A 14,710-nucleotide genomic window follows, 5' to 3' on the forward strand; every position below is an offset into this window, starting at 1 on the left:
GATTATATCATTTAGGACTTTTTTTTTTTTTTAGGACTTTTTTTTCCCTCAATAGTAACATACCTAAGATGCCTGATGGATAAGGAACTTAAAGGAAAAGAGATAAGCTTTTAAAATAACCAAATAAAGAAACAGAAAGTATTCACTTACTTAAAACACCAAATGTTCAGGCTATATAAATGTCTCTTTAAATAATTAGACAAAGTAGCTGTTATGCTATTTGGCATATAACGGTGAAGCTTTAAAATGAATTGTTTGAGGTAGAGAGGTCCTTAGTTTCTTAAAAGAAGCCAGATCAACCCATAAAATTAAGTCTTCCCTCACAAGAGCTTTGTTTCAAAGTACTTTATACTCTTAAGCCTAATTTATTTTAGAAAACTGTTTATTAGCTTGCATTTTGTTTAATATAGCTGCTTTTTATTTACTGATGACATTGCTGATTTTCTTATTTTCATGCATGAATTTTCTTAAAATAAGCCTGTATTTCTTTTTAAAAAAAAAAATTTCTTGGGGTGACATTGGTTAATAAAACAATACGGGTTTCAAGCGTACAGTTCTGTAACACGTCATCCGTGTACTGCGCTGTATGCTCACCACCCCAAGTCAGGTCTCCTTCCATCGCCATGTATTTGACCCCCTTTGCTCTCTTCACTCTCACCCGCACCCCTTCCCTCTGGTAACCTTCATTCTGTCATCTGTGCCTGTGAGTTTGTTTTCTTTGTTTGTTTGTTGCTTTCTGTTTTACATCCCACCTACGAGTAAAATCACATGGTTCTTTCCCGTCTGACTTATTTTGCTTAGCATGGTACTCTGAAGGCCCGCCCATGTTGTCGCAAATGGTAGTATTTCCTCCTCAAGCCTGTCTTGACCTGTTATGAAGGTGCCGTTATGAGGAGCTGTGTGGGCCGCGCTGTCCTATTTTCCCTGCTTCCTCTTTTTACCCTCCTTCTGCCTGCTTGAGCCCAGAGTGCCCTGAACTCTGGATTTTGGCTCACTCCATCTGCACATCGTAATTTACTGGCCCCAGCTTCCATTTCTTCAGGGCCCTGAGTCCTGCCAGAAAAACCCGAACAACCGGTTGCTCCTGACCATTACCCCCTTCTCCTGCCATGTTTCATTCTGATGGGCATCTGCTTCATGGACGCGATAGGCCCGGCTTTTGTGCAGTGTGACAGGGTGGACAGGGCGACGTTGTGGCTGACGTGGTTGGTAAACATCTGCTCCATCCGCAAGCTGATGGTGATTAGGTCCCCACTGCGTACTTAGCACATACTATACCTGATGGGCTTATAAAGTAAGGAGCTAAAAGCACTTTTTTTGTTTTTTAAAAAAGTGAAATGCTATGACAGTCATTCTGTCCAGTAGTCCTAAGTGCAACCTTCTTATGTGATCACTTGTTGGAAGGGAGGATGTTGACATTAGTGAGTGGATACCGTACTAGTATTAATTAACTAGTACCGTCTCATTACTCTTGTCTATAGGGTGTGATCTGCACTTAGAGATAAGGAAACTAGCTGGAGCTCAGAGCTTTAGGTCACATAGCCCGAGTTCAGACCCAGGTCTGTCTGACTCCACGCTCTACTGTCTTTTCATGACATCTTTTCCTGTGCATGATGGAAGATTGTTTTGAATGTTCAGGGCACATATAAAACATTTCTGAATGCAGTATTGAAGGCATTGTAGAACTCAGGTCAGACGCTGGAGGCCTGCTTGCAGATTCATCTGAAATCAAAAAGACTTGCCAACATTTGAGAAATAGATCTTGCTTCCCAGCATATGATGTCAGTTGGCTCAAATAAACTCTTTTATAAATATATATATATATATATATATATATATATATATATATATACCCACCCACCCACACACACATATATATGCACATATGAAGCAGGAGATTTCACATAAAATCCCTGCATTCTGGCTGCTCTTGAAAGAAATGTGGAGATTTGGCCACAAGCCCAGGACTGAGTAGCAGCGGCTGGTGGCCTCCTGTAGCCTCGCCCCAGCCTCCAGTGGATCACAGCCATTTACACCCTTGACTCATTTACACCCACTTGCTTGACCCTTGAAGACTTTGAATTTCGGGTTTCTAGACTCTGCCTTCCTTCTCTCTCGAAACCACTTGGTAGGGGCTGGGCAGTGAGTGGGGACAGTGGCCACACTGAAATACTTTTGATACCTTTCATAACGTTTCAGAGCTGGATGTGATGAATACCACTCAAAATCATTACTGTCGTTTCATCACGATGAGCATTCTGTGGTGCTTTTTACTTTACAAGGTGCTTTCACATGATTTTATTGCACTCAATTGAAACCTCTTGTTTTCCAGAAGGGGAAACAGACTTAGAGAGATTCAGTGACTTGCCCAAGGTCACAGGTTAATTAGCTGGAGAGCCAGGACCTGACCTGATCTCTTTGTTGTGGGGCAGCAGTCAGAAGGAGCCTTCAGTAGGACTCTTTTGGTTCCTGTGGCTTCAATCTGAAGGCCGCTTCTTGAGGCCCAGCCCTTGAGCCCCTGGGATTGTCAAACTGGCTATTTGTTGTTACTTTTATTTTTCAGCTTAGAATGTTATCTAGTGAACTGTTTAGTTTGCTCATGGTGGACAGTGGTTATAATCTCTATAAAAATTATTCTGCAATTTTTTTGTTACATCTGAAACTAATATTTAAACTTTTGAAACTTTCCCCATTTTTCAGAGGTACTGAAATGCTTCATTTGGCTGTGTTGCATTCTAGAAAACTTTGTGTCTACTCTGTCTCAGGTAAGAAACATTGTTTTTTTTCCAGTGGAGAATTTGTATTAAAAACTGGGTTTTTTAATATTATGAAAGAATAGATATTCTCTACTGTTGACTTGGTAGAGAACACAAAATGCTTGGTTGAAAGTTTTCCTATCTTAATAAGCATTTTCTGCCTTGCCCATGTGGCTCAGTTGGTTGAGTGTCACCCTGTGCACCAGGAGGTTGCTGGTTCGATTCCTGGTTGGGGCACATGCCCAGGTTGTAGGCTCTGTCCCTGATGGGGGGCATGCAGGAGGCAGCCGATCAATGTGTCTCTCTCATCAGTGTTTTTATATCTCTCCCTCTCCATTCCTCTCTCTCTAAAAAATCAATAAAAACAGCTACTGAAAAATTAAGCATTTTCCTCTTGTTTATTTATTCTTTCAGGTTCTTAGGCTGTTATAGTTTCTTGTTCAGCTATTTCCACACATACTTAAATTTCTAGTAGAGGGTTCCTTGTAACCTTCCTTGCAGGAATTGTGTCCAGGATTGCCTATGACTAATAGAGGCCACTTCTGGGTACCTGGGACACTGGAGTCTTAAGAAATATTCAATAGCAGTAACAAAATTCATTAGATGCTGAGCCATAGTGATTTCAAGTACATTTTCTTTGGTGAACCTCAAGTGTTTTTTCTTTACAGTTCCAATTTCTTGGCCTTTGGGTATCTTCCCTCAACCAGACCTCAAGGCACTTATTTGAGGCTTAAACAGGTTTCAGTCTCTACACTGTTCTGTGGGTACACGTACAGTAGTCAGAGTGGCGTAGTTTCAGCATGTTGGCCCTTATTAAGTACAAAAGGTATCAAACAACTGTGTTTTAGTTACTAGATACATTTTAGTTCCAGTTGAGAGAGTGCTTTTTATAGATCTCAAAATTGGTAAGTTTTTTTATGGTTATGATAAAGCTAAGAGTCTGTGGGCCCCTTATTCAAATGACAGTCATCTTTGGAGTTTGCTGTAAATGTTAGCCCTTAGGATTTGGATTTCTCACGCGCCTCCTCTTGCTTTGGGCTTTCTGTGTACTTGGCTTTCAACTTGAATACCGAGTGGTTTTCACTGCCACTGAGCTGGTAGTCCTGGACATCTCTTTCTGGGGTGAAGGTCTGTTGGCTTCCTAAGGCTGGCTATGTACCCGGTGTGGGGTACGCAGTGGGCGTATCTGCTGGACTCATGTGTGGACTGTCCCGGCTAGTGCTGTGCCAATAGCTTGTGACTCACTCTCACTCCCTTTGTGTCCTTGCTTCCAGCTTTCTGCTCCTGCCCTGTCACCACTGTCGTCCCCTTTCCCACGCTCTCACGTCAGAGCCCATACAGTGCCTCTCATGGTCGCTGTTGACCATTCTCATTGGTTGCACAGTAAAGGATGCGGCTCCTCCTAGCAGAGGGCAAACCCTCAGCGCTCCCAAGTAAACAGAAGGTGTGAGCCAGGTTCCCTGGTTGCACAACTCTCGCTTCTTTATTTTCCATCACAAGCCTGGTGGCTGCGAGCGCTGCTTTATTAACAGGGCTACGCAGGCCATGGAAGAGAAGGCCTGGCCCATGGTCACCCCTGAATACTGCTTCGAGGACTGGTCCCTTCTGGGGCTCCATGGGGGCCCTAAGAGGACAGGAAAGGGAAGCGTGCTAGAAGCTAGAAATTAGGCTCGACGCTTCGCCTTCCCCAGTCCCGTTTGAACCACGGCCCAGGAAGATCGAAGCCTGCAGAGTTCCACTGGGTTATGCAGCATGCACCGGGGCACAATGTATGTGTTTATTAAAAAAGCCCACTGAAAGAAACTGCCAAGTTTGCTGACAGCGTGATCATGGATGTGGGTGTCCTCCTTCGAATCAGTGTTGGAAATGGGAGTGACTGGTCACGAGGAAGGTGGCATTCCTCGCTTTTTCCCATTGTATTTGTCCACGTGCTCTGTGTGCTCCGGGGCCGAGCAGTTGTCCACACTGCCCTCCCTATGTCCCACCTCATTCCCTTCTCCGTCTCATTTCTGCAGCCTCTCCTAATAATCCTAGGCTGACAGTTTGTTTTTCCTGGCTTGGCTTAGATTGCAAAGCAGGGAATTCATGATTTTGTTTTCCTGAAAATGTTTCTCGAGGCTCCTGACTGAACTTCCCCAGCGCTCACTGCAACAGGGAAGTGCAGACATCTTTGCATTTAAGCAAAACCACTGGTGTCAGCAGGTGAATGTGTTGCTGAGCTTGACATCCTTACCCCCGACTGCCCCCTCCCCAGTTATTTTTTTGTCGTCTTTTACATGCTTTGTGCGGCTAGAAAAGATTTGAGGCAAACTACAGACCTCCTGGACATGCCAAGTGCCCCTTAATAGTCAGAGGCTACTGTGCTGACGACTTTTTGGTGGGTGCTGTGTCGTTAGACGCCTGCTTAGTACAGAGAAACAGCAGGCTCTTGCTGACCTGAACTCAGCCCGTCTTATCAGACTTGCTAAAGGGCAGCCCATGGCATCTTCCATCCTTTCTGATGGGCTTCAGTTCTGAGTATGTGGCTACAGATGCATGAGCTTAAGCCATATTGATTATGTTCTCTTAAACAGCCTTTCCCAAAAAATGTGTACTTCTCAGCAAGCATTTGCTAAGCATTCGACATATTTATGGAATTTTAATGTTTGCCATGAGAGGGCAGAAGCATGTGGTTCTTACTTTGGATGGGGTTATATAATCTAATTTGGTATATTTAACACAGCAAACCTTTTAACTTACTCCTCGAAGGCTTTTGTTTCATTAACATTATTAGATTTCTTGGCAGTTAGCTAAAATTGCACTAGAAACTGTTGTCAAGGTGACCTTTGATTTTCCATAGAATTTTTTTTGGTTTAAATCAGATCTTGTTTAAATAAGGCCAACAGCATAAATGTTGTAATATCCATTTACTTTCTTTTTTTTTTTCCCCCGCAGTCTGTTTTGTTTTATTTTATTTTATTTTATTTATTTTATTTTATTTTATTTATTAATTTATCTTTATTGCTGAAAGTATTACAGGTGTTCCATTTTTTACCCCCCAGTTGACCCCCTCCACTTCGATCCCACCCCCTCCCTAGGCCTTCATCCTGTTATTAACTGTGTCCATGGGCTGTGCATATATGCATGTAACTTCTTTGGTTATTCTCTTCCCCCCCTCCCCCCCTTCCCTCTTTCCTCTGAAATAGGATCGTCTGTTGCATGCATCAATGTCTCTGGATCTATTTAGTTCATCAGATTCTTTTGTTCATTAGCTTCTTCTTAAAGAAGACCCTTCAACTTTTCCTGTAGTGCTGGTCTGGTGGTGATGAACTCCTTCAGCATTTTCTTATCTGTGAAGCTCTTTATTTGACCTTCAATTCTAAATGATAGCTTTGCTGGGTAGAGCAATCTTGGTTGTAGTTCCACGTTTTTCACCACTTTGAATATTTCTTGTCACTCCCTTCTGGCCTGCAAGGTTTCTGTTGACAAATCAGCTGACAGTCTCATGGGTGCTCCCTTGTAGGTAACTAATTGCTTTTCTCTTGCTGCTTTTAAGATTCTCTCTTTGTCTTTAACCTTTGGCATTTTAATTATGATGTGTCTTGCTGTGGGCCTCTTTGGGTTCCTCTTGTTTGGGACCCTCTGTGCTTCCTGGACTTGTAAGTCTATTTCTTTCCCCAGGTAGGGGAAGTTTTCTGTCATTATTTTATCAAATAGATTTTCAATCCCTTGGTCTCTTTCTTCCCCTTCTACGATAATACGAATGTTGGGCCTCTTGAAGTTGTCCCAGAGGTTCCTTATACTATTTTCATATTTCTGGATTCTTTTTTCTTTTTGTTCTTCTGGTTGGGTGTTTTTTGTTTCCTCATGTTCCAAATTGCTGATTTGATTCTCAGCGTCCTCTACTCTCCTGTTGATTCCCTGTAAATTATTCTTCACTTCAGTTCCTGTAGCCTTCATTTCAAATTGGTACTTTATTATGTTATCGATTTTCTCAGTTATTTCCCTAATAGTCTGCTTAAACATCCTTATAAACAAAATTCTGAACTCTGTATCTGTTAGCTTGCTTGGATCTATTTCATTTAGTTTCTCTTCTAGAGATTTCTTCTGTTCTTTCCTTTGTGACATGTTTCTTTGCCTCTGCATTTTGGCTGCTTCCAGGTGTTTGTTTCTATGTACTAGGTAGAGCTGCTATGTCTCCTGGAATTTGTCGAGTGGCTTTGTGTAGTAGGTGTCCTGTAGGGTCCAGTGGCTCAGCCTCCCCAGTCACCTGAGCTGGGCCTTCTAGGTCCTCCCCTGTGTGGGCTGGGTGCACTGTCCTGTTGTAGCTGAGCCTTGGTTGCTGTTGGCGTCATTGGGAGGAATTGACTCCCCCGTCCAATCAGCTGTGAGGACCAGCTGCAACTACAGCCAGAGAGCTGCTGTGCTGGAGACACCCTATGGAGCAGGATTTACTTCAGTGGAGCTTTGGTGTTCACCAAGTGCTCCCCTTGAGTGTCAGTTGTGGATGTGGTAGGGTTGTAATCCAGCGTGTTCGAGTCTGACCACCAGGTGCACTGTCTCTGGGGCCCCTTGGAGGTGCAAAGTCAGCCTGTGCTGTGCCAGTGCCTTGCCCAGGGCCACCCAGCAGGAGCTACTCAGCAAACTGTAGTTGGCTGCTACTTGTGCTGGGCTTGGCGGTGTCCAGGAGAGGCCAAGCAATGAGCCAGTGCAGCTGCCACTAGTGTCAGGCCTGGGGCCACTTATCAAGCCGTATGGGGCAGCTGCTGCTTGTTTGAGAGATTTTGGGAAAGTCCTAAGCATGAGGCTCAAGAGGCCACTTGCACAGAAATGGCCTGGATGAGCTGCAGGTGGGGAGGGGCGGGGCCTCCGGGAGTCACGGGGCGGGGCCGAAGGTGAGAGTCAGGTGCTGACGATTCAAACATGGCGCCTGCCTGCCGTGTGCGGGGAGGACTCGCCACAGGAGCCATGGCCTCCGCCAGCCCTTCTGCCTGGGAGGAAGCCGCCCTCCGCCTCTCGCCCGGATCTCAGGCAGGTTAGTTCCTCCCCGAGTGTCCCAGGTCCTTTCAGGCTGCCACCCGGCGCTGGGCTCAGAGGGAGCGTCTGAGTGAGTCCGTGCCGGGCCCTTAAGTGGAGCTGCTGGGGCTCCCGCAGCCTCCTCGACCCTCAGGGAAAGTCCCCGCTGGTTTCACAGCCCGGAGTTGTAGGGACGTCTCTTCCTGGCCCTGGAGCCCTGGGCTGGGGGCCTGCTGTGGGGCTGGGAACCCTCCCTCCTCCGGGAAACCCCCACCACCAAGATGTCCTCCTGGGTTTAAACCTCGGCACTGCGTGTGGGCCTGGGCCGGGTTTCCATGATCCAGTCCCGACCCGCCTGCATTCCCCCCCCTCCGGTCTCGGTGCTGCTTCAGTTCCCTGGTTGTGGACCTTCTGTTCAGCCAGATTTCAGGAGGCTCTGAGTGATGGTGGTTCTGTATTTTAGTTCTAATTTTGATGTTGTGGGAGGCAGTGGGGGTAGCTGTTACCTACGCCGCCATCTTGTTTCTCCTCGCCATTTACTTGCTAAATTGATGAAATGATAATAACTTTAGCTATAGGCGGATTATAGTTATAGGTATACACTTACTATATTCAGTCTGTATATCCAAGGGCAAAACCTATGTAAGTAATTTTAATCTTATGTCATCGATGCTTCTCTAGAAAAATAATGGCCAGAAATTGTAGATTTCCAGATATTACCTATATTTTAAGGTGCTATCTAAGGCTATGCTGCCAGTTGTTCTGTAGTTACACTACTAAGTCTTAAAGTGCTATCACCTGAGATTTAAACATTTGCCGATGCGCTTGGAGCTTTCTCAGAGCCCAAGCCCAAGTGTCATTTTACACCACGTTTAACTGTTGCCTGCTTGGCCCCGTGCCTGCTGACCTAGCGGGCTAGCACGCAAGCCAAGTGTGTTCCTTCCTCAGAGGCCTCACCTGGTTTCAGGTGAAGACTGAAGTTTGTCATTTCTGGAGGGACAAACCAGATGTTTCTCTAACTTCTCCTGGCTTCCTGTGGGCTAGAGCCCTCCTAGGTTAATGCTGTGAGTTACTTGGGTTAGTGGCTTTTTTCTTTTTTTTTGCCCCTGTGACTAATATGGTTGTAATCACCCCTCAGTTCCCCTGGACCTTACTGTTTTTACTACCATTTCGATTCCAGAAAGCTTTCATCTCCTGTTGGGGTTAGCTGGGAAACAAGTCTTTCTCTGCTTTATCCTGTTGGCATTCAAAGTCTGTTGTTGCCGTTCTCAGGGGCATAGATCTGAGCAGAAGTGATTCTACCCCAAGAAATCCTCCCCTGTTAGTTTTCCTCTCAACCCTCCCCCTTCCAAATGAGGATGAGATGGCCACTAAGGTGGACGTGACATGTTGTCCAGGCTGCTCTCTTTGGGAAATTGCCGTCGGCTCACCAGGTTCCTGGAAAGTTACTCAGTGATGGACAGCCAGGTACCAGGACGTGCAGCCCTGGGTCTAAAGCCCTAGTTTGAGTCCTGTGTCCTTTACCAGCTGTGTGATTTCCGGGGAAATTTCTTAAATTTCTTTTGGATGTAAGGTACCTCTATTCTTATAACCTCAGGATGTGTTGGTAAATCCTTCTGGATAAAAAACAAATAAATGCTCATTACACATATATGTCTGTCTGTGTGTACTTACATGCATCTATACTTAGACTGTTTTAATGATCTAATACTATAAAGCTTGGGGATTATTTTATTTGCTTTATGATATTTAAAATTTTTCTTAAGTTTTGCTCTTTTGAATGAATGACAAAGATTCTTCATGGAAAAAGCTGTGTTCTTAACGCTTTTTCTTTTAAACACCTCTTTTAACCATAATGTTCTTGCCTGATCCCTGGGATATAGCTTCAACTGTAAGTGCTCTACAAAGCCTACCAAGCAGAGAGTAAAATACATGTAAATAATATTTTCTTTAAAAAAGATTTAAAAATTAATTGATTGTTAGAGAGAGAGAGAAACATCGATGTGCTGTTCCACTTATTTCTACATTCATTGGTTGATTCTTGTATGTCCCCTGACCAGGGATTGAACCTGAAACCTTGGCGTATTGAGATGAAGCTTTAACCAACTGGGCTACCTGCCCAGGGCTAAATAATCTTTTCTTATGTGGAAAGAACTAGAAAGTGATTATAGCACATATGATTTGTTAAATGCAGAGAAAAGTATTTTTCTTTGTTTTCAAGGAGATTCTTTTTGGCAGACTTCAAATGAAACATCATGGTACTAAGATCTGATATCTCCATTGCATTAGGGCTTGAGTATTTTGAGAGCTGGGACAGAAAATTGAATTGCTTGAGAGTGTGGGGAATTTTTTTCTTAAGACACTTTGAGTCATGTCTTTGCTATTGTTTATAAGTGCAAGGAACTTAATCTCATATATTTCGTAACTGAAATGGGAGGGGTTTGTTGTTATTTAAATAGTTACACTTCACTCAGACGTAATGAAAACAGATGACAGAATGTCACTAGGAGTAGTATTTTATCTGATGGTGTAGTCTAGCTGACACTAACTTGTTTTTTTAAAAAATATATCTTTATTGATTTCAGAGAGAGGAAGAGAGAAGCAGAGAGAGAGATAGAAACATCAGTGATGAGAGAGTAATTTATTGGATGCCTCCCTGAGCTGGTATTGTGTCATCTGTATGCTAATTGCTCAAAATACACAATGTTTTAGTACTTTGTCATTTTAAATGTTACTGAAATTGAGTTACTTAGAATTGGTATAGAGAGTGAGAAGAAATTAACATTTTTTAATGTAAACAAATACAAAACAATAAAAGGGCCTTTTTCTCCTTAGGAACCTTGGGTAACGTGGAACATGGGAACCAATATCAGATCAAACTGATGTATGAACATAACCTCCAAAGAACAGCCTTCAATATGACTTACGGATCTTTCGGTGGCGTGAAAGGTAGTTTGCATTTATTTGTGAATGTATTTATATGATACCTTCTCCTAGTTCTTAAATTATGCCTTACATTTCAAAAGTACCTTCTGCTCAATTTGAAAGCTCCCCACCTCCAAATACTATATGAATAAGTTGTAAAAAGTACAGAATTTAGAAGAAAATAAGTTACCCCAAGATATGCATATGTCAAAAGAAAGCCCATTTTCTAAGCCTGTCTCTAGTGTTTGTCTAATGTGTACCTTTCTAGATGTGAGCAGATCAGCCTTTTAATTTGAAAACTTCCCTGCGCTTGATCTGATTTTAAAACAGGAAACTAAAACAATCCTTGTCTTTTACCTTCCTTGGTACTGATGATGTCTTCTCATGTTATTATTAAGTTTGGCAACTATGTTAGCAGTCCTCAAGAAGGGAATTAAGCAAAAAGAAAACCTGGACCTATTTTGAACAAATGCAGTTTTATAATACGAGAAGGCTGTGGAGATTTTTGGTATGTGCATTGGAATGAACTACCACTAGATGGCAGTCCTCTACAGCCTTGGGCCTCAGTTGGTACTGCTTTTGAGTCAAGTATAGTAAGAAATAAAAAAATGGAGGAATTTTGATCCCAACTAATACTTTGCCTTTTACTAAAAATAAATGCACCTTATCCAGGTTGCAATAAAAATAACAGAGTGGTTTTTAAAAAAATTAATTATAATAGATAATGTCTCTAAAAATAATGTAAAAGTGTGTTCTAGCTGTGCCTTTCAAACTTTAATTTGCATTTGAATCATAATGGGATCTTGATAAAAATGCAGGTTCTGAGTCTGTAAGCCTGGAATTGCACCTGGGAGTCTGAATCTGACAGCCTCCCAGGTGATCCCAGTTCGCAGCCATCTAGAGGTTTGCTGCCGCCCTGCATGAGCCAAGGGCTGATTCTGTTCTAGTTGTGCTCTCAGTGCTTTACAGATTGAGACATTTACCCAGGACCCCAGGATATACACAGTAAGTGGTCGTGGAGGGACTGCGACCTGGACGCGCTTCCGGAAGCTTGTGCTGCTCGTGGTACCTCACGGCTTCCCCATCTGGGCTGTGAACACATCTGTCATCTTGCTAAGTCAGAAAAAGCTTTCCTGTTAGAAAGGGGGGTGCTTTGGTTTGGCCGCAGTTAGTGCCTAACTTGCTTCTGCATAGATTATGGAAAACCTGTTGAATAACTTCTGGGCCAGATGTTTTCTGTATCAATTTCATTTTTCTGATTGGTGCTTTGGTTTATAAGAAAAGTACCCTGCACCTCCTCCAACAATGGAAGAGGGAATATGTGGGAGGGTAATTTAGGGTTTGAAATTAGCAAAAGAGTAATTACTGGTTTTTTAAACTCTTTGTTTGTTTGCTTGCTTGTCAGGAAAATCTTTCAAAAGCACGTATTCTACATTTGCAGTAATTCAAAGGTACATTCATTTGATGCAGTAAGTTTTGGTGTTACTAAACCTTACTAGCTGAAGAATATTTGCCTAATATCTTCCATTATTCAGACTACTACCTTCCATTCCAGAATTTAAATTACCACAGTTTCCATATTGTAGTTTTTAGAAGGAAATAACTGAAACGTGCAATATTAATGGCTGTATTGTGTTCTTTTGTTACAGAGGGGGTGGAGGGCGATGTCTTGAAGTTAAAAAATGTTTGTAGTTTCTTTGATTTAAACCTAAGCTACTTTTTTAGAGGAACATGTGACTCTGGGTTTTTATAAAAATGTCAGTTTATCTTTGCTTCTTATGCTATCGACAGATTAATGCTTGTAAAATGTAATGGTTGGCATAAGCATGGACAATCAAATTACACTTTGGAAATATACTAAATCAATTTTGAAAAGGTGGATTTGTATTGATTTTAAAATATGTGAGTATAATTGATGGAATTTATTTGGTTTGGTAATTTGAACTCTACTTGTTTTTGCAAAAAGGAACAAATGATATTTCTGCCCGATCTCTCTCTGGTTTTGTTTCATTGTGTCACAGCTTCCAATGGCTGTGGACATGGTACTTTCCCTAGTTAAGATAAGCTTGCCATTTTAAAACAGTATTTGGGAAAGGAGGGTATTGATGTTGACTGACAGAAAGCCAGCTGCGGAGTGAAGAATGTTATTGTTTTAAGGTCGATAACTGCATATACTTAGCAGTAAAATAAGATACATTATGTAGTCTGTGAAACGTATCTTGCTACCGTCCAGATATCTGAGCTAGAATCTCCTTTGCTCACGATCCGACTCGGAGACCCTGTAGTTAGTTACATCCTCAGTTATACAAAGTTTGCCCTGTAGGACTGTGGCAGGTTGATGAACCTTATAAGATATAGGAATTCTTCAGGCGTGTGACAGGGACAGTGAGATGAAATTGCTGATTTGTTGGAGGTGTATGGGAATTTTCAGGGACCGGAGCAAATCTGATGTTAGTTCTACCTGGCATCATCTCCCCCTCTGTCTATCTGTCTCCCCTCCCTCTCTCCCTCCCTCCCACCCACCCAGTGCACAGTTACTGAGTCTTCTGAGTGCCCAGGTACTGTAGTAGTTTCTTGGGGTAAAAAGATGAATGAGAGATACTTTATGTACTTGAGAAGCTTACAACCCGGGGCGGGGGAATAAAGAATAAGCACTAACTATAACATAATGAGAGAATTTGCAGTGGAGCTGGGTAGTACCAAGTTATGCTGGAGCCCTGAGGGTAGAGCGGTTCCCGCAGGCTAGTAAGTGTGTGTGTAGGCGGGGAGGGGGTACAGCTGCGGTGAACCGGCCGCCAGAGCCCAGCCTCGCGCTTTCAGGGGATGTTAGTGCTAATGGGAGCTGGATGCTGTTTTCCTTGCAGGGAGGCAACAGATAATGTTCCATAACTCTCATCTCACCAGAGAGCCACGTGGCCCTATGTCGGGACAGGCACGGGTGATTTGGCAGAGACTGACCCTGGAGCAGAGTTCCCGCGGCGGGCGCCCTCCCGTTCCTGCCTAGGCATTAACGCGCACGTGTTGTGTGACGTTGCCGCACCTCCCTCCTTTGTTTTTAGGATCACTTGTGGATCCACAGTGACAAGTCGGAAGATCAAGGGGATAAGGGATTGATTCGCAGCCTGTACTGGTTTTTCTCGTATATATATGGTATTCATTTATAAACCCTCTGGCCCAAGACCCATAAAACAACGTTACTTTCCAATAGCGTCTTCCCGAATGTTATGTTGTATAAAACCTGCAGTTCCCTGGGAGAGGTTATGAAGAGGGTGCCCTGTCGTCTGCAGATTCGCTCTTTATGTGATCATGTAACGTTACTTTCCCTGAAAGGTGAGTTCTGATTCCTTCTATACATATGCTATGGAAATTGTGTGGTTAAATACTCCATTGCCTACTATAGCTAAGAGCAGCAAAGGCTAAAAAAGAATGTTTGAAGTTTCTTGGTGTTTTTGAAAAAAATAATAGTTTCTTTCATGGTGGCTGAGTGCCAAGACTGGAAAAGTGTTATGGGAATGTCTGTGGTCGGGGCTGCCTCTGCCGAGAGGATTGTTAAGTATGGCAGTCCTGATAGGAGTGGACAGCCATTTCCGATCTATATACATCACGGTCCCCTTCATAACAGTGGGTAACTAAGCTATTAAATATTTTACTCAATTGAGAAGGAAAATGATTACCATAAAACTACTTTATTCAGATGACACTGCCACAGAAGGGTCTCCAACAGTTTCAAAATCCATCTCCAAAGCACATGGCCATGGGAAGTGGACAGTCTTCCCCTCCCCCAGTCTCTCTCAAACTGAGTTGATTCAGTAACCCTTTCCATTCTGCATGGGAACGCTTGCTTATGGATGTAAATTCTAAAGCACAAGGGAGCGATATATGCTAATGCTTAATCTGAAAGCAAGTGTTTGTGTTGACTACACCGTGTTAGAGGTATTTTAAAAGTACATAAGTAATACTCCATGAAGAGCATATGTGTGTATATATACACACACACATATTACACACACACATATATATATATAAATTTAAAG

At 43.0% G+C, this 14,710-nt stretch overlaps 1 protein-coding gene across 9 annotated transcripts in view; it reads left to right on the forward strand.

Annotated features, from left to right (window-relative positions):
• BBS9 (Bardet-Biedl syndrome 9) overlaps positions 1-14,710 on the forward strand; it is a 288,769-nt gene that overhangs the window by 28,770 nt on the left and 245,289 nt on the right. For 8 of the 9 annotated variants that reach the window (XM_081146598.1, XM_081146596.1, XM_081146599.1 and 5 more), the window contains 2 exons: positions 2,701-2,765; positions 10,587-10,700. In XM_081146598.1, coding sequence (XP_081002724.1) covers positions 2,701-2,765; positions 10,587-10,700 — 179 coding nt within the window. The remainder of the gene's footprint in view (positions 1-2,700; positions 2,766-10,586; positions 10,701-14,710) is intronic. The other variant, XM_081146604.1, reaches the window with a different exon arrangement.

Source organism: Miniopterus schreibersii (assembly GCF_964146895.1).
Source record: "Miniopterus schreibersii genome assembly, chromosome: 9".
NCBI lineage: Eukaryota > Metazoa > Chordata > Mammalia > Chiroptera > Miniopteridae > Miniopterus > Miniopterus schreibersii.